At 33.3% G+C, this 26,034-nt stretch overlaps 4 protein-coding genes across 4 annotated transcripts; 3 read left to right on the top strand and 1 right to left on the bottom strand.

Annotated features, from left to right (window-relative positions):
• Positions 1-1,614: 1,614 nt before the first annotated feature.
• On the top strand, positions 1,615-4,245 carry LOC145160941 (uricase / urate oxidase / nodulin 35). The gene is made up of 7 exons (XM_079080325.1): positions 1,615-1,920; positions 2,598-2,690; positions 3,045-3,230; positions 3,312-3,403; positions 3,532-3,705; positions 3,826-3,919; positions 4,032-4,245. The coding sequence occupies exons 1-7, from the start codon at positions 1,708-1,710 to the stop codon at positions 4,113-4,115; spliced, it is 936 nt and encodes a 311-aa protein (XP_078936451.1). The 5' UTR covers positions 1,615-1,707; the 3' UTR covers positions 4,116-4,245.
• Positions 4,246-4,950: 705 nt separating this feature from the next.
• LOC145160939 (UDP-Glycosyltransferase superfamily protein) lies at positions 4,951-6,546 on the top strand. The gene has a single exon (XM_079080323.1). The coding sequence runs from the start codon at positions 5,080-5,082 to the stop codon at positions 6,544-6,546; it is 1,467 nt and encodes a 488-aa protein (XP_078936449.1). The 5' UTR covers positions 4,951-5,079.
• Positions 6,467-7,180, bottom strand: LOC145160940 (photosystem I reaction center subunit N). The gene is made up of 3 exons (XM_079080324.1): positions 6,917-7,180; positions 6,795-6,841; positions 6,467-6,707 (listed from the first exon to the last, which is right to left on the bottom strand). The coding sequence occupies exons 1-3, from the start codon at positions 7,110-7,112 to the stop codon at positions 6,579-6,581; spliced, it is 372 nt and encodes a 123-aa protein (XP_078936450.1). The 5' UTR covers positions 7,113-7,180; the 3' UTR covers positions 6,467-6,578.
• Positions 7,181-20,078: 12,898 nt separating this feature from the next.
• Positions 20,079-26,034, top strand: LOC145158454 (uncharacterized). The gene is made up of 4 exons (XM_079077349.1): positions 20,079-20,899; positions 24,887-25,354; positions 25,425-25,586; positions 25,651-26,034. Exons 1-4 carry the CDS (start codon positions 20,159-20,161, stop codon positions 26,032-26,034), a joined length of 1,755 nt encoding a protein of 584 aa, XP_078933475.1. The 5' UTR covers positions 20,079-20,158.

Here is a 26,034-nt window from a genome sequence, read left to right as displayed (position 1 = left end):
CTTTAGCACTCCTGAACGCGTCCTTTTATAGTACCAGACAGGATCACTTTTAGGGGACAAGGTCAGAGGCGCTGATTGGAGGGTTGTGCGCCTCTTTCTGTCACAGTACTGCCATTGGCTCCGGCGGTAATGCTCTGATCCTTCGCCTTGTCGCTTGACCGTATCCTTTGTCTTGATGCTGGGAGCGTCCCTGGAGGGCGCGAGCCTTTCGTCGGGACACCCTGCTCTTAGGGGCGCTGGCGGATGCTGAGTCCGCTTCTCTTGGCTCGGCCAGGGCGCCAGGTTTCATGGCCGGGCGCGACTCTTCCGTGCTGGCTTGGGCACGTCATCAAATACTATACAAGGTCCATTTTCGTGTAAAATCTATACAGCTGTTAGGCGTGGGCAACACCCACAGGGGCGTTTTTGCGCGTTATGACGGCACAAACACCGCCCCCTTCACCGTTTTTGCGCGTTATAGACCTAATCGTTGCTTCCCGTTACCACCACAACATTCATTTCATGCCGTTTCCTTCTTTTTCTCTAAAAACGCCAGTATGGGCGTTGCCCGCACCTATGAGTTTAACAAAAGGGAGCTGATATATCCACGAACATTTTTTGATATTTCCACATATTTTTTATTTAAATTGACAATTATGCCCCTGCTTTATAAAAATAAAATGGATCCTACACAGTAACCGGAAAAACTCTAAACACGAACCAGATATTTGCCGGAGAAAAACCACGTTCGCCGAAGAAGGCTTGCAAAGCAATTTCTAAATGCAAAAAAGACCATTACAGAGCACATATCAAAACCAGTTGCAGGTGGGCAAAATTAAGCAAAAATGTACCATTACATAGCACAAACTGATTTTCTTTCTGGATTTTTTTTGGCTTCTTTGACTTTCTCGCCGGAATGTGAGGTTCGTGTGTTTCTTGAAGTGGGTTTCACAGGTTTTGTTAATAACACGGGAGTTTAGGCTCTAACCCAGGTGACAAATGAAACATACACAGTGAATCACTTACCTTTTACTTGGCTGAAGATTGCACCGCCAAAGAAGCAACACCGTGTTTAATCAGAACATGTTGTTGATTAGTGAAGAAGGGTTTAGCGGTACAATCAAGGGCCTGAACTATGAGCTCTTGATCTAGGGTATTCAAACCCTCGTGATTTCTTGTTCAAAACACGTTGCAGACTGCATCAGGAGAAGGTTTAGGGAGACAATATCGTACAGAGACAAAAGGTGGTCAGGTTTGAGTCGGGAAGAACCATCGGAGAAGAGAGGGAAACCGGTGATTTGTGACGTATGACGGAGAGCTGATGTGGGTTTTTGGTTTTATGGTGAGAAAAAGAGAGATATTACTGTAATTTTAGGGATACAACTATTCCATAGATTTGATTTTCTAATCCCTACTAAATGAAGGGTATAATAGACAATTACCTTTAAAAATACGTGGATGCATAAAAACAACCGTAGAAATATCAGCTGCCCCTTGACAAAATATAAACTTTAAAGGTGTTTTACACTTTTATGCCGATTTTGATATATTTAGGAGGATGTATTTCAATAAAATACGAAAGTGGCTATTTTCTGTGGGCTAGCCTACAAACAAACCACGGGCCACTGACATAGTATTCCTATTTTAAGCGTTGAAGAATCGTCTACGAGTTTCTTTGATTGAGAAATAATTGGATAACTTGCTTTGGGACTGATCCCGGGAACCGATATGGCTCCGAAAGACGAAATTGATGGAATGAAGTTCGAGCAGAGACATGGAAAGGAGCGCGTTAGAGTTGGTAGAGTCTGGAGATCCGGAAAAGATGGCCGCCACTTCTTCGTCGAATGGAACGTCAGCATCGGTCTCCTCTCTGATTGTATTCCCGCCTACGTTCGCGCGGATAATTCCGATATCGTCGCAACTGATACCATGAAAAACACTGTAAGTTGTCTACTTGCCTACTGTTTCCTTTTAGATGTTATAGTAGTAACTAATGGATGATTTGATCTATTTAATTTACCCTTGTTAAGCTATGATTCGAGCTCTCGATCTAGCTTTTAGCGGTAAAGATTTTTTTTTTGGGTTTTTAAGATCGAGGACAATTGAACTCTATAGAGATGAAGCTGGTATAGGGCATAGAAACCTTGGGCCACTTCAGGGTTCATCCAAACCTTCTTTAGCTGCAAGTGACCTGACCTCTTACACTCTGCCCAAAACATCCAGAAACGTCAAAACAGCGTTAAAATTCTCAAATTAAGGCTAAATGGATTCCAATACCCAATCTGTGAGGTCATGGATTTTGCCAGGGGAGCATCCGATCCATATGCGATCTTGATAAACAGAATTAGATTAAGGTGTGATTTGGGTTGTTGTCTTGGAATCACTATGGGTATAATTTTGATAGTAGGGTGGAGCAAGAATGGGCAAAATTATTGTAACTATCATTCTGATCCCCAAAACCTCTCAAACTGAACACAAATGGATCCTAATATTCTTGCATCTCCTTTTCTAAATGTTTATCTTGCAAAATCATATTATTTCCCACTATCCTTACTCTGCTTTCTACATTCACACCGTTGCATGTAATTTGAAGCTCCTATTGGCTGATGGAATTGCAGGTATATGTGAAGGCAAAGGAGTGTTCAGAAAAGGTTTCCGTGGAGGAATTTGCAATTCTACTTGCCAAACACTTCACATCATTTTATCCACAGGTAAATTTATATGGTAGTAAGGCCTCTCATACTCAATTGTTAGTGATTATTACAAAAATGTTGATAGTTTTGGTTTTGGTCCACATAATTTCTTTATTTTTATCATTGTTGAGGGCCATTTAGATTTGATTAATAGTCAAAACATTTTCATCATAGTGTTGCGTGTCGAACTTGCCTTTCTTTTGGACAAGAGCATTATTAGAAATTGGGGCTGTGTAGATATGTATATCTAAGGGAATGGTCATTTGATAGTTTATTAATTAAAACTTGTTTTACATTACTTATCATTTGTTTCTAATTAGCTACCCATAATAACTCTTGGTTCATGTGAAAATCCATATTTTTGGTATGTAGGTTACAACTGCAATCATCCAGATAGTGGAAAAGCCATGGGAGCGTATCAGCATATCTGGTCAACCCCATGACCATGGTTTTAAACTTGGATCCGAGAGACATACAACCCAAGTTATTCTCACCAAAAATGGGACTTTGCAGTTGACTTCTGGTGTTGAGGGGTTGGCATTGCTGAAGACAACAAAAGTAACCTACTTCCTACTTCCTCCCTCAAATCATCCAGACTTATTTCTGGTAATTTATGTAAAATTAATGTCTAAATTACAGTCAGGTTTTGAGGGGTTCATACGCGACCACAACACAATACTGCCCGAAACACGAGAGAGGATGCTCGCTACTGAAGTCTCTGCAACATGGAGGTAATGTACTAGACACTAGTGTTTGGTATGATCATGATGGAATCGGAGAAGGAATGGTTCATTCCATTCTTCTAGTTTGTTAGATTTTCATTTTCTTAGCAAGGGGTGTTGTTATTTTTTGATTCCAGATACCATTTTGAATCTCTACAAAGTATTGGCAAAGTCCCACTTGGGTTCACTGAAAAATACCTTGATGTGAAGAAGGTTTTGGTGGACACTTTCTTTGGTCCTCCAAAAGAGGGGGTGTACAGCCCATCTGTTCAAGCCACTCTTTATGACATGGCAAAAGCTGTTCTTGCCAGGTCTCTCTCTAAATACATATATATATATATATATATATATATATATATATATATATATATATATATATTAATAATTAATTACATGGCTGAATGCTGATAGGTTTATTATTTAAATATCAGATTTCCAGATGTATCATCGATTCAGTTGAAAATGCCAAACATCCATTTTCTGCCTGTTAATTTATCAAGCAAAGTCAATCCAGTAATTGTAAAGGTATATTTGGTGTTCATTTGTTGGTGATTTTAGTTGAAGTTGAATGTTTTATGGTTATTAAGTATTATGTATATGATTATGATTTTTTGTTGATGTGTTTTTGTTTTGACAGTTTGAAGATGATGTGTACCTACCAACAGATGAGCCACATGGATCAATTGAAGCAAGCTTGAGCCGCATTCGGTCTAAAATGTAGAAGTTTGATGGTGACTTACTTGGTCTTTTTCATTTTTCTATTAACTTATCTTGAAAGATGGGATGCTGTTAAAAAAGTATGATGTGTAAATTATGTGTACTTATTATTAATAATAATCAATTTCTAATAATGCATGCAATTCTGTCACCATTTTTCTGTCAATCTTTTTTAGTGTGTCCTTTGAATAAAGGGCGATACTTCCATATTTTCATATGTATAGTTTTAAAAAAAAAGCTTTGTTAATTGTAACCATGACATAAAGTACACGCATTATAGACTTTGGCAGTTTCTTTGGAAGGTTTCTAACATTTTAATAAAAATCTTCAAAATTGCGATGTGATTCAAGCATTAAGTAAGTTTTTAGGAAAATTTTTATTGTATCATGTAGGATTATTTGGATTGTAATTTTTGTTAAGATACACAAGTCAGTAAAGATGAAGGTGTTTGCAAAAGAAATAAGCCGAATATCACAATGTGTGAAGATATTAGGATTAATAATCTTCATATTCTTATAAAAATAACAAACAAATCAACTATATCTGCGTATGTATGTGTATATTTTAGGTAATGTACAAATTGTTTATTAAATGAGTTGACAGTTTCAAATTTGTCATCCAACTCTAGAGACATAGGCCATACAACTTCAAGTTAACGCCATTTATAACAAATTTTACCAATGAGTTATTCTTTTGAGTTTTGGATACGAAAAATGAAGTGGAATGCGATATTATTGATTTGAAAATTAAATATACCTTTTTAGATATTTTTTATAGTCAAATAGTCTGTTTTATATCTCTGTCGTTCGTTTCATTCACACACAGGTTCTAAAAGAGAATTCACGCAACTGCATCTTCCAAATTGCAACACAATGACACTCTCTCTCTTTCTGCACAGACACGGATACAAACATTTATATGCAGATGCAGTCTGATTTGTGTCCAGAATCTGAGTTTCATCACTAGTCATGAATTCCAATAATTCACAAAATTGCAATCCCCGGATTTCAATAATGAAATCCTCCTGTTTCTTCTCAATTTTAGTCATCGTCATTGCAATTTCAGTCTCATTCATCATCCCCGAAACAAATTATGTAAAAACTCAATACCTAAATCCAACTGTCTCGCCGCTTCTTTCGCATATTTTGAGAATTCTTGGGTTCAATCGCACAATTTTAAACCCTAGTAAATCTACGTCAACAAGCCCTAATCTGCTTTCTAATCACTGTTTGCTATGGATGGCTCCATTCTTTTCTGGTGGCGGCTATTGTTCTGAAGCTTGGTCTTATATATTAGCGCTCAATCAGTATAGCAAAACCAGTAACTTCAGATTGAGTATCGCTCCACACGGGGATAGCGATAATTTTCAATTTTGGGAGGGTTTGCCTGTAGAGATGCAAAGGTTAGCTTCTGAGCTCTACCAAACTCAATGTAGACCAGAGGAGTCGATTGCAATTTGTCACAGTGAGCCTGGTGCTTGGAGTCCGCCATTGTTTCAAACAACACCTTGTCCACCACCAAACAGCAGGTTTACTATTGGCCGAACAATGTTTGAAACAGATAGGGTGAACCCCGAGCATGTAAAGCGATGCAATTCCATGGATATGGTGTGGGTTCCTACTGAATTTCACGTGTCTTCGTTTGTAAATAGTGGCGTTGATCCATCAAAAGTCGTGAAAATTGTACAGGCCATAGATACGGAATTCTTTGATCCAATCAAATACACCCCATTGGATCTTTCAGCTTTAGGGAATTTGGTACTCGGTTCAAGTTCAGAACGATTGAATTCTAGAAATCCATTTGTGTTCTTGAGTGTGTTCAAATGGGAGTACAGAAAAGGTTGGGATGTTTTACTACAATCTTACCTTAAAGAATTCGATTCTTCTGATGGGGTTAACTTATACCTGTTAACAAACCCTTACCATTCTGATAAAAATTTCGGGAACAAGATTCTAGAATTCATACACGATTCCAAGTTGGAAAAACCCATAAACGGTTGGGCTCCAGTTTATGTGATTGATTCTCACATAGCCCAAGTTGAGTTTCCAAGACTTTATAAAGCAGCCAATGCTTTTATCTTGGCATCTAGAGGTGAAGGGTGGGGAAGGCCAATTGTTGAAGCCATGGCTATGTCTCTACCAGTGATTGCCACAAACTGGTCAGGACCAACAGAGTATTTGACCAAAGTCAACAGCTACCCACTCTCTATTGATAGAATGAGTGAAGTTACTAATGGGCCATTTAAAGGCCATTTATGGGCAGAGCCTTCTGTTGATAACCTACAGTTTTTAATGAGGCATGTAATGAGCAATCCAGAAGAAGCCAAGAGTAAAGGTGAGAAAGCCAGACAAGATATGATCAACAAATTCTCCCCTGAGATTGTTGCAAATATAGTTTTTGATCAAATACAAGGAATTCTTGAAAAACTAGCCTAACATCTTTTACATTAATTGGAAGAGGATACATTTTATTTGTTAGCATCAAGCCAATCAAGAATACCCTTTTCTGTTTCAGTAAGTTCTTTCTTCTGTCTCAATGTGCCTTCTTCAAAAGCAAAGTAGTCCTTGTAATTGCGCTTGTAATAGCTGTCTAGTCTCTGCAATAGAAACAATAAAAAAAACATCACAAATAGCCACCTGAGATTTCTTAAACGAGTCGAAAAACCAACATCATTTTTTTTTACCTCCTTATCATTCTTGGTTTTGTTTTCCTCTGATTTCTTCAAGTACTCTGAGTAAAAGGCATCATAATTATTGTTAATTTTGGTAACTTATTTAAACATACGTGTTTTATAAGGAGACATACTTTGAAGAAGTTCAGTCTTTGAGTCATTAACAGCAGCTAAAGTTGCAAGCAGGATTGCTCTTCTTCCTTCTCCTAGTCCATTACTGTCTGTAACCCTTGTTGTCCTTCTGAATCTTGAACCTTTGACTTTTTCTCGACTGTTTTCAGCAGCTTGAATTGATGAAGCCAATGTAGTAATGTAAGCTCTTATTGCCATTACAAGTTATTTCTTTACCTTATCCTCCTCTCATTTCAAAAGTTCCTCACTCTGTGAATATATTATAATCAGTAGCTTCTCTCTCTCTTTTCTTGGCCACTAGTTATATTTATTATGGATATGATGATGGTGACTAGGAAATTTGGCTGCTTGTGAACTTGTGACTTCATGAATTCTAATCTTGAATATCTGAAATTTTTTGTGAGAGGTCCCAATTACTACTTTGATATTTATGTACACAAATTTAACATGAGTTTTAAGACTAACCTCCAAGTTCACTATACTATCGTGAATCTTTGATGCTAATCCCAAGCAGGTAAAACCATTAATTCAGGGTTATCAAAATTTAATAAAATTTATTGGATAAGTTCTTAAGGCAACCATAATATCATTTTTCTTTTGAAAAAAATTAATATAATGTATTTCTTGTTTTACTTAAACCTTCATCTATGTATCTATGAAATTACAATATACCAATTTGGGTCACCAATAATTTTAGCTCACTTTTTAATGCTGTTATTCCAGTCCTTAGGAAGACTTTTGGTCATTTAAGAGCATCACAACAGAAACTTTTTGAAAGTTTTTTAAGCAAAAACAAAAATCGTGAAAATTGAAAAAGGAAGCAAATGGAGGAACTTTTCCGACGTTATCTTTTTTCATAGAGTTTGGGCGTGTTTGGCAAAAGTAGCTGTTAGCTGAAAGCGGTTAGCTGGTAGCTTTTGAAATATATAAAATTACATAAAAAGACAATTGCTTAAAAATAAATAAATATATACATATATTTTTAAGGGTAATTATGGAAATTGATTTCAAAAGCTCAGTAGCATTTTGTTAAACACTACATGAAGTAGCTTTTAGATTTGAAGCGTTTTGTTTAAACTAAAAGTTAAACGCTCGTACTGCCAAACGAAGCTTTTTGTTTAAACTAGAGCGTTTTGTCAAAAGCTAAAAGCTAGAAGCTCCCAAACGCTTCTAAAAGCTCCGTGCCGAACACGTCCTTTGTTGATTAACAAAGTCTTGGTATTAGTTTTTTCTCTGATTTGGTGGGCCCATCGGGTTTCAACCAACTGTAGATTTTTAAATGAGTTTTTTTTCATATTAAGATTTTTAATCAAATTGAAAAAACTTCATGATGTTACTTTCGACCCTTTCTTACTTGAATCGTTACTTGTTTCATCCAAACCCATCATCCACATCACACGTAACCTAATCAAGAATTGATAACTATTTCGAAGGGATAGTTCTAGTAAATAAGATTTATTCCACATTTGATGTCAAGAGCTCATATGTTCATATCCATTCGTTATACAATATACTAAATTACATGTTAGAAAATAGGGGTAAAAACACTTGGAAATTCTGAGAATCGTGTATAACACACTTTCAAATTAAAATATTTGGGTGGTACTTCAAATTTTTAATCGGATAAGACTCAGAAAATGAGAGAAAACAGAAGAGAGAATGTTCAAGATGTTATGAAGAAGAAAAGTACCAAAACTGATTTCGAAATGATCATATAACAAGAAAAACTTTCTGTCTTAAAACTGCCAAATGACAGTTTTATGTCCTAAAAGTGCCTGTCCAAAAAACGGTCATAAACCAACTTAAATCCGGGTCTAAAATATGGATCACAGAATCGGGTGCAATTATCGAAAATCCGGATTTCTAATGCATTTTTAATATAATAACATAACATATATAAAAAATTTCCCAGCCACTCTGCCCCTTGGACCCCGCTCCCAGGGGCGCTGCCCCTGGATCCCTGTTCGTTCAGGGGTTTTGCCCATAAATAGCAGTATACTTTAAACAATGACAAAACTAAACAAATGTGCACTCCGTACCATACTAATTTGTTCAATAATTGTCAAAGTGACATTGATCAACAAATTAACCTTATTACACTTAAATAATATTAGTGATATAAAATCACCAACATTATACAATTGAAGTAATAATATATTAGTTTATGAAATTATAATGAAGATAAAATATATATAGAATTAACCTTTAGGGCTGTCATTTGATATTAACTTCTTGTGGAATGTTTGTTATTCTCTTCTTATTTTAACCTTCACAATTCGATCACTTTTGCCCTTTCCTGAAACAAAAAAAAAAAAAAAAACACATAATTTTAGAGCTATTAATTGGCAAGTAAAGATTTAATAATGTTATTACCTATATTCGAAGTCATATTGACGGGCTTTTGTTCAGCTTTAGTGATATTTTTTTTAACTTTTGAACATACAATAGAGCTAATGCGAAGATACATGAAGTTCCCATATTAAAAAGAATTGGGCCACCGAGTGGGCTTTATTGTCATTTATGATTTTTATTTTTATTTTGACCCAATAAATAAATGGGTTTTCCTCTCTTAACATGTGACATAGTTCTTATATTGGTTATTGTTAATTATTAATGTTAATTAATGCTTTAATTTAAAATAATTATGTTAGATTTATAATTTACAGATTTTATGATAACTGAAACAACACAAAACAATGATTTATGCATATGCGTATTAATTCTATTATGCACATAGTATCATACATATGAATATTCAAATATTTATGCATATCGATTATTTTTTGCAAATATGGATCTTTTAAATATATTTTATATATAATGGAAATTTGTTTATATTTTCCAAGTACATAAAAAGTATATATTTCCATATGCATGCATTTGTGTATGCTTATATGCACGTATTATATAGATAAATATAAATATATGCATAGATGACATATGAATAGGCATTCACATGACACATAAATATCCATATATTTGTATTTTTGTACATACAATTACATATGCACAAATACATATATGTATACACATATATACATGCATATTTGCATATATATATATATATATATATATATATATATATATATATATATATATATATATATATATATTATCAACATTTGCATTTGTCATGTCAAAAGTAATAATAGTTAAAATTTCCATTAATTATATGTAGATGCAATTGCATATGTACATATATATGCATATGCATGTGTGTATATCTATATGGTTTATATATATATATATATATATATATATATATATATATATATATATATATATATATATATATATATATAAAAGTTCAATAGAGAACCACAATTATTGGTTCTCCAAGGAACCAATTTTTTTTTTAAGTTCTAGAGCTTATTCTTTATCGAAAAAAAAAAACTAAAAATATCTAAATTCATAACTTAACATTGTGATTGTTAAATATATTTTTCGGATTCACCGTGTGAATTTAGATTCACATTGTGAATCTTCAAAAATTCACATTGTGAATTTGACGAAAAAAAATAATTTTTTTTATCAAATTTGATATCATTGGAAAAAGGATAAAAAGTTATGAATTTCTGTATTTTTAGTTTTTTTTTTGATAAAAAATAAGTTCTAAAAGTTGAAAAAAAGATTGGTTCATTGGTTAATTATGGTTCTCTATTGAACCTCACCCTATATATATATATATATATATATATATATATATATATATATATATATATATATATATATATATTGAATATGTTGTATATATGCATATGTAAATATACAATGATCTATTTCTGAAACAACCAACATCCTCACAATCTAAAAGACAAAAATATTTCTAGAAGGCAAAAGTTTAGATTAAAGGGAACACCTCTAACATGCATACAATCCAGTCAAACATTTTCTACTTACGATAATATTAGAAAAAAAGTGCAGTGGCTGGCGAACCTCTTCAACATTATCTCAGAGTCGGATGAAATGCCCGAAGAGTTAAGATCTAATATTATCATCCCAATTTACAAGAACAAAGTAGATACCCAAAGTTGCGGTAACTATAGAGGTATTAATCTACTGACTCATACCATGAAACTATGAGAAATAGTCCTAGAGGCTAGGCTGAGAGGGGTAACAACAATATCACAAAACTAATTTGGCTTTATACCCGGGAGGTCCACAACTGAGGCTATCCACCTCTTAAGACGTCTTATGGAGAAATTCAGTGAAAGAAATAAGGATCTTCACATGATGTTTGTTGACCTTGAAAATGCATATTATAGTATACCAGGAGAGTCAATCTGGAGGGCCATGGAAGCTCGAAGAATCCTTGAGAGATATGTTAGGGATATCCACAACATGTATTGCTGCTCTACGACCTGTTTGTGCGGACTATAGTTGGTGACACAGAGGCTTTCCAGTGGAAATTGGGCTCTATCAGGGATCATCCTTAGCCCTTACGTATTCACTTCGATTATGGATGACATTTCTCGTGTGATTCTGGGTGGGTACCATGGTGTATCTTTTTTTTTCAATGATATTGTTTTGGTGGCAGAGTCTTGTTTTGAGTTGAATGCTAGGCTAACTTCGCGGAAGACGTTGTTGGAAGAAAAAAGGCATAAGGTGAAAGAAATAATGAAGGAATAGAAGTGAACATAGGCAGGGGCGTATCTAGGTTAAGGGAAGGTAGGTCCTAGGACCTACCTTTTAAAAAAAAATTATAATAGAGGTGTATATATATATATATATATATATATATATATATATATATATATATATATATATATATATATAAGAGAGAGAGAGAGAGAGCTAGGTTCAAATGTTTTTAGCAAGTATTGTGTGCCTAAATGCACCAATGAGAATTCAAGAAATAATAAACAATTAAATAAATCATTTAAGGGTATTCTGGACATTTTGTACTTTTTAATTAAGGAATCATTTAATTGAAATCCTGCAATTAAGGAAATAAAATCAATATTTTTGACCTAGTCTCTCTCTTGCATCATGTCTTATATTCAAGGAATTACCAAGATGAATGACCGACACCCCACAACACAACCGATCAAGACCTCAATTTCTTCTTTCTTCTTCCAGTCGACGCACACCACAGATAGAAGGAGTCGATCGCTTTTTTTTTTGATGCGCACACACGAGATGGAGAAGAGAAACGCACACACCCCTTTTCTTCCCTCCTGACGATCGATACTTGATCTCACATAATCCTAATCAATATTCTACCAAAATTACATGGATTTGCAAACGATGCCCTGCACCGGAGTCGTTCCTCTCCGGCTCTCCTCGGATTTCACGGTTCCAACTCAATGCTCTTCTTGCAACGACCAGATTCATCTCCAAATGCCCTAATTACGACGATTCAAGCCCTCGGAATTCACGTGTACGCCTTATCTCAAAGGATCATCTCCGATTGATGACTTCTTTTCTAAAGGTAACAATCATCAAACATAATTTATTCGTATGAACAATTATGGTGTCCATTCCAGGCAGTTTGAGTTGGTGTATTAGACTGGTTTGCTCGTTTATGGGAGTTGGAAAAGAACGAATATTGGGGTTACATTACAAATTGTGGAACAGAGGGCAATCTTCATGGCATACTAGTATGGTAATTTATATGAAATTTGGCTTTTAGCTCATTTCTTGGATTTTTAAAACTTGAATACTTTATATATTGTGTAAATGTAACAGGAGTGAAGTGTCTCCATAGTCAAAGGTAACAAAAACAATCGCTCTACATCTATTTTCTTTAGATTTGGTTGTTTTCATTGTATATGTATATTATTGCACTCTAGTATTCAATAATCTTAATATTCTATAACATACAACTGAAAGTGTTTGTTCGTACAATTTAGGAGCCAGAAGGTGTTTGTTGGTTTCAAGAATATATATACATTCTATATCATATACACATTCTGTTAGAATTTTGCATTGTAATTGTGCTTTTAGTTTAATGATTCTTTAAGAATATTTTATTTTGCATGGTTTTCAGTGTTATTTGTGAATTTTTTTATTAAGGATTAAACTCTATGATATGACACATAATTGTTTTTTTTTCAGTATCTTGATTACAGCTTCAACAAAGAATTATTCTGTTAGAATATTCAACAAAGAATGTATTATTCTGGTAGAATAATATACAATAGAATGCTGAGATTTTGGCCAACGAGTGCAGGTAAATCTAGGGTTTCAAATTTCATTCTTCTCACAACTTAGATCTGTCAGAATATATTCTATGTATTCTCTCACATTCTATGTATTCTACCAAAATATATAAAGTGATAGTTGTATTTGTAACATGTTTTTAACCATTATTAGTTTTTGTTGTATTTGTGATAGGAATGGCTGGAAGCATGAGTTGAAGACCTAATAATGTTGTTATTTTAATAATGTTAAATAATGAATAAAGTTTGATCATACTCTAATTTTAATAATGTTGTTATTTTTTAAGAATTTTATTCTTTTGTGTTGATATTCTTTTAGAATATGTATAATTATATTAAAATGTATAAGACTTTTAGTCTGTAAGAATATGTATGAATTTTTATTTAAGTTCGGATGTATAAGAATATATTAGAATGTTGTTATTTTTCAACCTCGGATTTAAGAATTTTGTTATTTTTCAATAATATTCTAATAGAATAAAATTCTGAAAGAGCATCATTCTAACAAAAAAAATATTCTGACAGAATAAAATCGGTTATGTTTACAAATTACGTTAGAATTAAAATTAAATTAATTAAAAAAATTCAAAATTTTAAAATTATGAGAATTAATTATCCCTAAAAATCCGAAAATTTCCTTATATAATTGTAGTTAATTGTCCAAAATACCCTTTTGCTAAAATTTTGGTGATTATATGGTACATGCTATCCCATTGTAATATCATACACTCTTAAATCATGTCCATTGATTATTTCATCCGTTGGTCCAGATCTGTGCATTCTGGCACACAATAGTTAGTAAAAACAAAATAACCTAACCCTATATATATATATATATATATATATATATATATATATATATATATATATATATATATATATATATAGGAAGTACCTTAATATTTTTAAATGAACTACCTAATAATTTTTTTAAGAAAGGAATATCAATGAACCTATATTTTTTTTTATACCTAATAACCATTTAGAACAAGCCCAATGTGTAAATATAGCTCAATCCATCTAAAATTAAAAAAAGAAAAAAAGAATTGTAAACGACATTCAACGATTCAATGACTCCCATTCCCTGCGGCCTCAAGCCTTAAACTTTTGCGCCTGCCAACTTCCATTCGCCAATCACCGTCTGGTCATTGCACAGTCGTCCTTTATTGTCGTTCATCCCCTCCATCGACCATAATCAATCCACAGGTTTAAAATCTTAGATTTCTTGTATACGTAAAAAAATGAGTGATCAATTTTTGATTGATAGTTTAGTGTCGTATATTGAAAAAAATGTTTTAAAAAATACCAATAACGACAAAATATGAATATGTTTCAAGATATAAGACCTCATATGGTTCACTTGTACGAAATTTATTAGAATTATTGAAGCGATGTTTAAATATTTAAAGGCATACAACCCGACCCGACCCGACACCACCACCACCACCTCCACCATAACTTTTTACTCTTTCATATTTTTCAATTTCATTTACATTAGGAACCATGTAGTTTTTTGTTCTAGATTCACCACTGAACATAGGTGAACATGTATTACATCTAGGGAGAGTTTCAAGTACTTATAATCTATGATTCATAATGAAAGGGGTATCGACGATGATATTACCCACCACATAAATGTGGGTTGGTAAAAATGAAGGGATCCACAAGAGTTTTGTGTGATAAGAAAGTCCCACTAAAGATAAAGGGTAAATTCTATAGGGTGGATGTAAGGCTTGCTTTATTCTATGGATCCGAGTGTTGGCCGATTAAGAAGGAACACTAGAGGAAGACAGAGGTCGTGGAAATGAGGATGTTGCGATGGATACATGGTATTACACTGTTGGATAGGACATCGAACACGACAACTAGGAAGTTGTTGGGAGTGATGTTGATCATAGTCCATAGAGAAACTGTGAGATCAAAGATTGCGGTGGTTTGGACATGAATGTAGAAGATTACCAATAACCCCAGTTAGAATGTTAGAGTCTATCAATGTTGATGGCATGAGGATGAGAGAACGACCAAGAAGGAAATGAAAAGATATCGTGAAGTTAGACTTGAAGGTGTTAGCCGATACCGAGGACATGACCTCAAATAGGAGCAAGTGTAGACATAGCCTAATTTTTTGTGCATGTATCACTCTGTTGCACTGTTTTACTTATCATTGATACTGTTAGCTTGCTAGTTTTTGTTGAGTGATTTTGCCTAATATACTATCTCTCTGTTTGTAAAGCTTTATTGCACCTTTCTTTTTCCCTCTAGCCTCATACTACTATTTATTCTCTATCTTGGGCTAACGTCTTCAAATTTTAGATGATTTTAAAGATATTCTAAGGTGTAGACGGTTGAACATGACATTATTTATTTATTTTTTATCGTATTTCTTTATGTTGGAGGTAATCGTTGGAAGCTGTCTCCTTACCTTCGGTAGCTTTGGCAGGAGTTGCCTACTTCTCATCTCCCTATTAGCTCATTTCTATGGGATTTGGTTAGTGTTAGCCTGTTAGGCTATGTTTGACAGATAAGCTGAATAGCTAGCTGTTAGCTGAAAAGCTAGCTAATAGTTGAACTGTTAGCTGAAAAGCTAGCTATTAGCTTATAAGCTACCTCACAAAAAATAACGTTTTGTAAAAACTAACTGATAAGCTAGTTGGAAGATATAAAATGACATAAATGACATTTAGAAAAATATGTTTTTTATAATTAATTAATTAAGGATATATTCGGAATTTTTTTAAAAAGCTCCTAAAAAAAGCTAGTTTATCAGCTACTTTTTGGTTTGCCAAACATGACAATTTAAAAAATCTTGAAAAATAAGCTAACTCATCGGTTAGCTGTGGCATGCCAAACACAACTTTAGTGTTAGTGTTATACAAGAAACGTAGAGTTTGATCCCAAAAATGTGTATTGTTGCTGCAAAACTGTATTGACACTTTGGTCTATTGTTATTGTTATGAATTACAGAGAAAATGAAAAGCTCGTTGATCACCATCCAAATTTTACTTTGGTGTTGGAACAGTGTTAGGTTATTGTAAAGTGCAAAATTAAATTATAATATTTATTATAATATTTTCATTAACATAATATTGAAATATTTTCATTTCATTTTCATATTTGTTCAAAAGAAGCTATGCTAGAAGTCAATGCTGACATTAATAGTGTTTACATTGAATTCTCAACTGTTGTAAATGTATTACCAATTAAAGTGATGGGAAAACAAAAGTTGAAGAAAGTTGACCTGATACATAATTTTTTTGTTTAATTATGAAAGTATTGAATATATTGAATAAATTACTATGAAATAACGAAACAGATGAGTGAATATCTCGTTATATGTTCAAATATCAAATATGGTTCATATACGCTACTTAAATTTAATACAAATTAACAGGTATTCTTCTCGGTTTGTTTAGTCAACCGCTTTTATGTAGTGGTTTTTGATATTTCAAGGTCAAAGTGTTAATATTGAACATAAAGAAATTTGAAAGTTTTGTTTTGTTTTGTTTTTTTTTTTTTTTTTTACTTCCTTTTTCCTTTTTTGCTTAGAAACACATGTGAGAAAGCCTTTTATTATTATTTTTTCCTTTTGCAGGTTTTCTTCTTTTAAGTTATTTTCTTGTTTTCCTTCTCAAAAAACATGTTTTTCGTGAAAAAACAGAAACATAGGAGTAATAGAAGCGTTTCCTTCAAAAACAGAAAAAGATGAATATTTATAAAGCCGCACACAGGTGGACCATGGTCAGAAACAGCAGCAGAATAATTTAAAAACTGCCATTCTGTTCTACACTTTATTACAGAAACAGGGGAAAGAAAAAAATAAATATCCGGTGTCTTTTTTCTTTTAGATCTCGACAGAAAGAATAATAAAAAAGAAATTGCCGTTCCTTTAAACCACTGGAATTTGTACACCCTTCAGAAACAGAATTTATAAAGCAGAAATTTGTAAACGGGACAGATTCTTTCTAGGAGGGGCAGTTTTCTGAGGAATTAAATATTATTATATGTTGTTAGTTTTAAATAAAAATATATAATAAAAAAAATTGGGCCCTGTGCCCTCCCTCAACGCCTCCATGCTTTCTAGGTTCGTTTCCATTAAAAACTTTTGTTTTAAGATTGTACAAACATATAATGGATAAGCAAAAACAAAGAAAGAAATGAAACTAAGGTATGTGTTTAACACAATTTTATTAAAACAAATTTGTTTCGTTTGTTTATTAGGACAAAATAGCAGGAATGGTTTTTCAAGACAAAGTGGGTCCGAAAGTAGTTTGATTATTGGTATTCTTATTTGTGTCTATTGTTTTAATAATAAGTTTACATACCACATCTCAACATGTTTATTAATTGATAGTATTTAATTAGTTAATATGAATATGATGTTAATTTCATTGATAAGACTGGTTAATTTCTTTATTAATTATATTTAATGCTTGTTATTCAACTTTTAACCTAATATACATAGTTCAAATATGTTATATAATATAAACATTATAATGCTACAAAATATATCTAAAGAATTCAAATATGATGTTAAATGTAAGATCTAAATCGAAATAGATATCCAAATATATAATTTTATAATAATATTATGAAAATTTCCAAAGAATTAGGTTATAAGTTTATTAAAAACCATAACGGTTAAAAATAACATAAAATTATAATTTACATTACGTTACCTTAAAAATATTTATTGATATTTAAAATAATCATCGTGGTCAAAGTTAATAAATGACCAAATAAGTCATTTAAAATTAATTAATCATTAATAATAATTCAAAATTTATATTGACAAAACTGCAAAAATGGTCCCTGTGGTATGCATTTTTTCTGGGTTTAGTCCAAACCCCGATTTTTTTTGGTTTCGTGGTCTTTTTGAGCATGTTTGTATGTGGAAAAGGTCCCCTGACTTAACATCCGTTAGATTGCTTCTGTTAACCCCCTCATGTGCCCCCCACGTGAGGGCAAATCCGTCTTTTCGCATTTGGGGACCATTTTTGCAAAGAAAACAAAAATGTATACCTAACATGCTGAATTCGATAATGGAGGAGATTGGGTATAGATCACTGTTATCACATTACTGATTCCACCTGTAGTTCCTAAATATCATCGGTTTGTAATTTCTTTGTTATGCTTTTCGTAAATGATGCAAAATTATCATTGTTGTCTAATTTGATGCAACTAAAGACTTATGTGTTTAATCGTTCATTTCGTGGCTTTAGAAGGCAATGCTTTGCTTCATTATTCAAATCCATTTCCACCTCTTACACTCCCACTACCAGGTATCCATGATCGCAATTGCGTTAGTTGCTCCATTGATAATCCTTATTTATAGTATATTGAATTCACACCCATATGTGAATTCATTGTTAACTTAGGCCAATTCCATACCAAGAACCCAATTTATCCTCATTCATTTCATCGAACACTTGGTGGGAATTTAGAAACTTGAAAATTTGTAGGCACTGCGGGTCTTCATCATCACATCAAATATAAGCTTGAAAAGCTATTTTGTGTTTCAATTCAATCTCCAAATCTTCTTCTGTAATACATATTACAGTGAGAATGCAATACATATTCAGGAAAAAATCAAAGAATCCTTGCTGATCGAAAGGCTTTTGTGGTCTTTTATTTAATCTTTCTGTGAATAATGCATTCAGTTCATCGAAGAACATGAATAATCAGGTGTTTTCTCGATCCAATGTCTCCTATCCCTGATTCAAGATTTGAAATTTAGACCACAAAATTTGAAATCGAACATCTAAATATATCTTTATTTGGGGTTCTTAAGATCAGTTCCAATAACAACAAGTAATTTGAAAGATTTGTATTAGGAAAATCGAGAAAAGCTTATTGTACCTTATGCCGATTAATGAGGTTTTTCCTTTGCATTTACACCGATCAGGAGTACTTCTGTACACAACCTCCCCCATCACCGAATTCAACATGTTACTCAAATGGGATATTCAACATGTCACAATCTTCTTCCCCTATTCTCGTTTGTTTATGTTATCATCTTCTCAGATCTCACCACCCACACATCTTCGTCATCACAGCCCATCGCCATTGTCACCATCATCTCATGACCTGCAAAATCAGTTTTGAAGAGAAGATACAAAGAAAAGGGAGATGGGTGGAACGCGCATCTGGGTGATTGGGTACATAGGTAAAAAGCATTCGTAAATGGTTGGCTAAAGAAACATCGTAGAAAGCTAAGCAGATAGTGATTTGCAGATTAGGGAGGAGTAATAGTGACGGTCTGCTTTGTTTCAACATTTGTGATGTTAATTTTATTCATCACAGGGGAACATTCATTTATCGGACCCATGGCTTAGCGATTTCAAAAACAACTATGAATTTCGACTTTAACGTATATCCTTGTCTCTGTTGCTTCGATTAGGTTTTTGAATTAGGAATGAGGTTTTTTTTTTGCAGGTTTAATGGGGCAGAAGGAAGAAGAGGGAGGTGGGGAGTTGACGAGTGTTTGGGAATGTAAATGAGGGATAAAGCGTTGACTTTCTTATGCAAAAATGGTCCCTATATGTAAAAATACGGAAATACCCTCACGTGGAAGGCACATGAGGGGGTTAACGGATTGTTTTTAACGGGAGTTAACTACAGGGACTATTTTCACAAACAAACCAGTCCAAAAGGACCACGAAACCAAAAAAGTCGGGGTTTGGACTAAAACCCAAAAAAAATGCATACCACAGGGACTATTTTTGCAATTTTTTCATTTATATTTAACTTTAGTCGACCATTGGAATAACGTGGTTCTAATATATATTTATTTATCTTATAATTCAAAAAATTACAATCAGTATAAAAATTATTTCGTTAAATAATAACAATGAAATAAACATTTTTAACGACAAATATTTATCAGTCTTTTGATTACGTGCACAACCCGATGACATGACATTCATCTAGTTACATATATATAAGAGAATCCCTCTCATCCCCTTTCCATTTCACCTCTCTCCCCCTGCATGTGTGATCCCTATAAATACCAAACCGAACTATGGAGGGAGATGCATATGTCTAAGGAGTATCCACATAAGTATCTCAAACACTCCACTTGATTAAATGAGGAAGAACATGAATCTCACGCCTTCTCCATTACTCAACAAGCATAAAGAAATACGGCTATGGCCTTCCTGCAAGCACCCAAAAACACTCTCTTTCCGAGCCACCACCACAGATGATCATGATTTGGTGTTTATAGATCCTAAGGAGTTGTTGCCTGAGGCAGAAGTCGAGCTGACAATGCCTGGTTACTACTTCAGTAACTCATCAGAATCCGCCACTGCCAGCATGTCGACTGAATCCGAAACATACTTTGACAACAACGAGTCCTCCTCCGTGGAGATAATCGTACGTGGGGTCAAGTCTGAAAGGTTGTTTTTTAAACCTGATACAACAAGTGCGATACTTGAAACTCAAGGAAGTGGTAGGCAACGTACGCTTGTAGATATTGATGGTGGTGTTTTTCCGTATAAAGAGAGTGTGGCAATGGTGATGGAATCGGAGGATCCGTATGGGGATTTTAAGAAGTCGATGGAGGAGATGATGGAGAGCCTTGATTTGAAAGATTGGGATTGTTTGGAGGAGTTGATGGGGTGGTATTTGAGAATGAATGGGAAGAACAATCATGAGTTCATTGTTGGAGCTTTTGTTGATTTGCTTGCTGGGATTTCTGGTGGTGATGATTCCTGCTCCGATCATTCTATAGCTTCTTTCAATTCAGCCGCTTCCACTTTTTCTTCTCCCATCTCATCTCCCTTATATCAAGTTGGTAGAGAGAAGATCATCGAGCAAGGAAAAATGGTAACTAAATAAGTCTTATAACTTTTATTTACTTCTTCAATATTATATACCAAGTAATGACACATTTACTACACCTAAATTGCCATGCATGTCTTCGGTTTTATAATTTTTTTAGTTAATTAATGTTTTCTTTGGAATGGGAAGCTATATTAACTAAAAAACCTATCCAGGGTAAGTGGTACCACGCCAAGGTATAGGTTCCAATTGACCTTTTTACCTTATATATCTAATCCACTCAAAAGCAAAATGTTGAACATCATTAATAATAAATACATTGTGGTTTATAATCACCGTTTTTAAAGATAATAAGCCGGTTCCTACAATTCCCCAAAACCTAGGTAAAATACCTCACGACCATGTCAAAGAATATGATGCATGTTGTTTAGCAGATTGCTTTATTCTGCCCTTTGAACAAGCTGTCCAGATTGGGACTTAATGTGGGAAAGGCATTACAACACTTGTGCAACTCCGCACGCACCTCCAGAGCAATTTTGCAAGCTGAAAAGAAAGTGAAATTCAGTTTCTTCATGCTCATTACAAAAGGGACAAAACATCGATACATTCTGGATTCCACTTTTGATAAGGTTGCTTCTAGTGAGTCTACCTAGATTCATACTATAAAAGGAGACACATACCTTTGATAATTAACTTTACATGAACGGAATGATATGTTATCTTAGGTTGGTTAAATTGTTGCTAATATTATCGCCAATTCTTTTGACATACTAAGTTTAATTATATGAACACATGATTTCTATTTGACAATATAAATTCATTTGATCAAACTTGACACCTAACCTTGTTTGAGTAGACATTCGGTAATGAGAGAACTTATGGTTATGCAAAAATCAAATTATATAAGACCTTATAAAAAAAAATCTTGGTTTGGCTTTTATCAATATCAAACAGGCTCTATATCTTTCAGAGGTCTTATGTGAAAACCAACTTGAGACCCTATAAAAAAGTTTCTAGTAGAATGTTATTAAGTAAATTATCTACCATTAAATTCAAAACACAAAGTTAATAACAAACATCTCGTAAATTCCTTACATGATGACATATCTTATTAATCCTCGTCAATTAGTTTTCCAAGCCTAGGGCGAGATACTAAAATGATGCCCTATGTTAGTAAGGCACCATAGGCCAAACATATATGTAAAAAGAAATCATAAATAAAAGTGCAATAAAGTTTATATTTAAACAAACTCCATTTTAGTAGAAACAAAAACCTAAAAAAAAAAAATACTGAAATTAAATCACCTAAAATGCTATCTTTGTAAGTGCATTGCTATAATAGATAAAAAAACAAAGTATATATGTTGCCCATATTGGTAGCAAGAGCAAAGTAGTTGCTATTCATAATAATTTTCTCAAGATGAGTTAACCTCCTTCAGCAGCTTCTTGAGCTAATCTTATCCATGATCGAGCATATTCCGCCACTATAGCTTTCATATGGCCAACTTAAAAACCAAATTTAGATAAGGAAAATAAAAAACATTTATGACAACTGTATTATTGTTGATAACTCATCTTGATCCCATTTTCGAATGATGTGGCACATTCGTCTACTTTCAACATGCATAAAAATTTGATCTTTTTAGCATAATTTTATCTTCTTTACCTTGAAAAAGGAAAGAATTAAACAAGTGATTTTACCTCCTTGAATAACCTTTAAAAAGGAAAGAGTTAAACAAGTGATTTCACCTTTCATTTAGGCATAAAGATAATTAGCAAGTAGAAATGGAGATAGAATGGTTAAAAAGCCTCGCCATAAGTTTATAAAGAGCTTTAAAATATGTAAATGGGACTTATAGCAAGGTAGCACAACATCTATATGCTTTGTTTTCCAGTTTTCTCGCTTGAGTTTCTCGCTGCTATCATGTTTCTGCCTTTCGTTATGCAACGTCGCTTTGTTTATTAGAAAACACCGATGCACATATATAATAATTAAAAAAGTACGAACTTAATTTTATGGCCCTATATATTTGATGACGGCTGACGACGCAGCCCAAGTTGCCCATGCTTTGTCCGATCTTGCTTATTATATTTTATAGGACCATTTAGTAAACTATTTAGTATAAGGGTGTCTGGATATCTAGAATTGTAGAGGCTCACTATATCCTAGTGACAATCGATATCATTTAAGTTGACTATGTTTTCATCTATATTCTATACAAGACATAGTCTCGACATTCACAATTCAACTTCTCTTTTTCTAGGAATATCTTCCACGACTTCATTAACTTCATCCACATTCAGTGTTCCTTCTTCGCTATGTTTCTTCTCCTTAGATTGAAAATTATCAAAATTTATAGTATTATCTTTGAATGCATTTTGTTCCACTTGAACCGATTCTTCATTACGATAACATTCTAGAACTTGTTTCACAATAAATCAATTGATATCTCATTTTTAACTATGCATAAATTATTCTTCTTTTTGTTTTCCCTTACGTTTAGAACAACACAATTCAAAATTTCTAGGTAGATACATCTTCTTTTTAATAAAAAAATCAGTGTTAATAATGACATATATTAGTAATAAATTTAACGTAATTAGGGAATTTGGATAGATGTTTCTGTTAACTAGAATATAAAAAAGCGCGCGCGCAAACACACACACACACACACACATATATATATATATATATATATATATATATATATATATATCAAATTTAAATATTACATTTATTTGCTTGTATTATTTGTTTAGTTATATATGTTTTTTTTGAACGACAACTTGACTGGTTAGGTGTTAGTGTTAATATTCCAATTCTTGTTAGCACCAATGATCCCCTATACTAAGAGGCAAAGCCTCTACCAATTGGGCTATTTTGAATTGGTTTATTGTTAGAATTACTTTAATTGCAATTGTCAGTTGACATTTAATTTTGAACAGTTGAACATGAAATGTTGTAGTGATATTCTGTACGATTATGTCTTGACTCTTGTCGCTGCCGCAAAATTGAAATCATGAACGTGATGCACTGAAACGAAAATATGTAATGCTAATATTCTTTTTCCTTGTTGTATACTTAATTTGATCCTAAAGCCCAAATTCAATTTTAAAATTTGAGTTATCTTTGGACCTTTAGTGTAGTGGACGTGTAATGTCTTTATGTTGATTTCTAAATTTTAATTGATATTAAATATTTATAGAACCTAATATTTATTGTAAATAAAACATGAATTAGATTAACATGCAACTATTCTTTAATTAATATTTATTTCTTCTAAATTTTAGTAATCAAATATCCAAACTAAGGCCCTTTATGATTGGAGGCCCTACGATTTATGATTAGAGGCCCGACGGCATCACCTACACCAATGATTAATATACTCATAGTATGCATATGCATGAGCCCTATACATAACACTGTTTGTTACCTTAAGTACCTTCGCTCCATGCCCAACACTGTTTGTTAACTTTAGCACCTTAGCTCCATGCCAACAACTATTCCTCATACATATCATAAACTCTAAAACAAAATTCCTACTAAGAATACAAAACAAAATTATTAATACAATTTATATTTATATATGCATATGTTTATTTATTCGAATATTTTGAAATCTTAAAACACAATTTTAACGACTTCAAGAGAACAATAAAGCATACAAGCATACATACATGCATACACCCCTATTAAAATCCATTTGTAAGAAAGAAAAGGATACATTCATGTATAGTTCCTAATTTCCTATGGAATGTTGTTTGTTTTCCGGATAAACTAACTTCAAATTTTCTTTGTTATTATATAACTTGATAGATATGGATATGGGAGATGTTTCACAAAATAGCTCTTGAGTTCACCAAATTAAATAAGAAGGTCATCCCAAGGATCCTACAGTGGAAAAGGGTGATAGACATCAGTTGGGAGTCTTGTATGTCATTTATACATGGATATGAGGTATTTTCGATATATTTAATTAACCAAATGTCATAATTATTATTCTTCTAAACAATTGTTATCTTAATTTTTAGGAAGTTTATAAACATTTACGGCCCCGACTTACACCAAACAATGTCGAGCACTCTACTATATGGTGGATAGAAAGCTCCCCTTTTTCTAATGGTGTTCAAGATAAACAGGCCAAAAGGACACCAAAGAAGATGGCTCGTATTGGTGTCCCCTCATCCTCATCAATGCACAAGCAGATTAGACCAATACCGTTTGCCGCCACCATTATGGGTACATATGAGGAGAGGTTAACAAAGATCGAGGCTACAATCCAAGGACTACAGACTTGTCAGAACATGATTGCGAACGATATGGTGCAGATTAAGAAAGAAATGTCCAACGGTTTCACACAAATTAGACAACAACTTACTCTTATGAGAGCTATTGTGCCATGTGTGATGGATAAGTTTGTTGATGGTGATGAATTTATTGATAAGATGGAGGGGGATGAGAAGAAGCATGCAGATGAGGAAGCAAAGTCTACTCATACAGTATGTGTAGTGATAACTCTTCATTATATGCGAATAAGTTTTTTTATAATGCTAATATGTTGGCATGCAGGTCGTGCAGAATAAGGAAGATGAGAAGGAGGCATATATAAAGGTCGCCATGTTTAAGGGTGTAGATAAAAAGGTTGTTGGCATACATGATGGGTCAAATGATGAATGTGGGAACAATAAGGATGACAAAGTTGACATATTTGAGGATGTAGAAAAAAAGAAGGTATTTTGTTTACTATTTTTTTCCGTTGTCTGAGCAATCAATAATATTATGTTTTGTCATTTAGGATAGATCTATTGTCGATAAGGGGCCAATGTATAAGATACCAAAAAATATGGATCACAATAAGCATAAAAAACGCCCAAGAGCCTATTTCAAATCTTCATATATGAGTATCCCTTCGACTTCACGAGAACCACTCCGTCCTCCACATTTCAAAATAGATGCATTACAGTCTGAAGAAATATTTGCTTTATATGATAAAAGGGATGAAGAAGCACTTTCTTTTACATATAGAGGCGAATATGTGGGGTATCCTTGGGGCATTGATTTCTGGAAGCATATTTTCTGCCATAATGATCCAATTGAAGAACGTGGTTGGCTAGAAACTTCGGTAAATAATCTTACATGCTTTAAATTGAAAAATATAATAAAATGGATCCATGACTGA

Source organism: Lactuca virosa, chromosome 2 (genome assembly GCF_052849685.1).
Source record: "Lactuca virosa cultivar CGN04683 chromosome 2, Lactuca_virosa_CGN04683_v6, whole genome shotgun sequence".
NCBI classification, from domain to species: Eukaryota; Viridiplantae; Streptophyta; class Magnoliopsida; order Asterales; family Asteraceae; genus Lactuca; species Lactuca virosa.
Note: the sequence above shows the minus strand (reverse complement) of the source record. Positions and strands in the feature narration are given on the sequence as shown.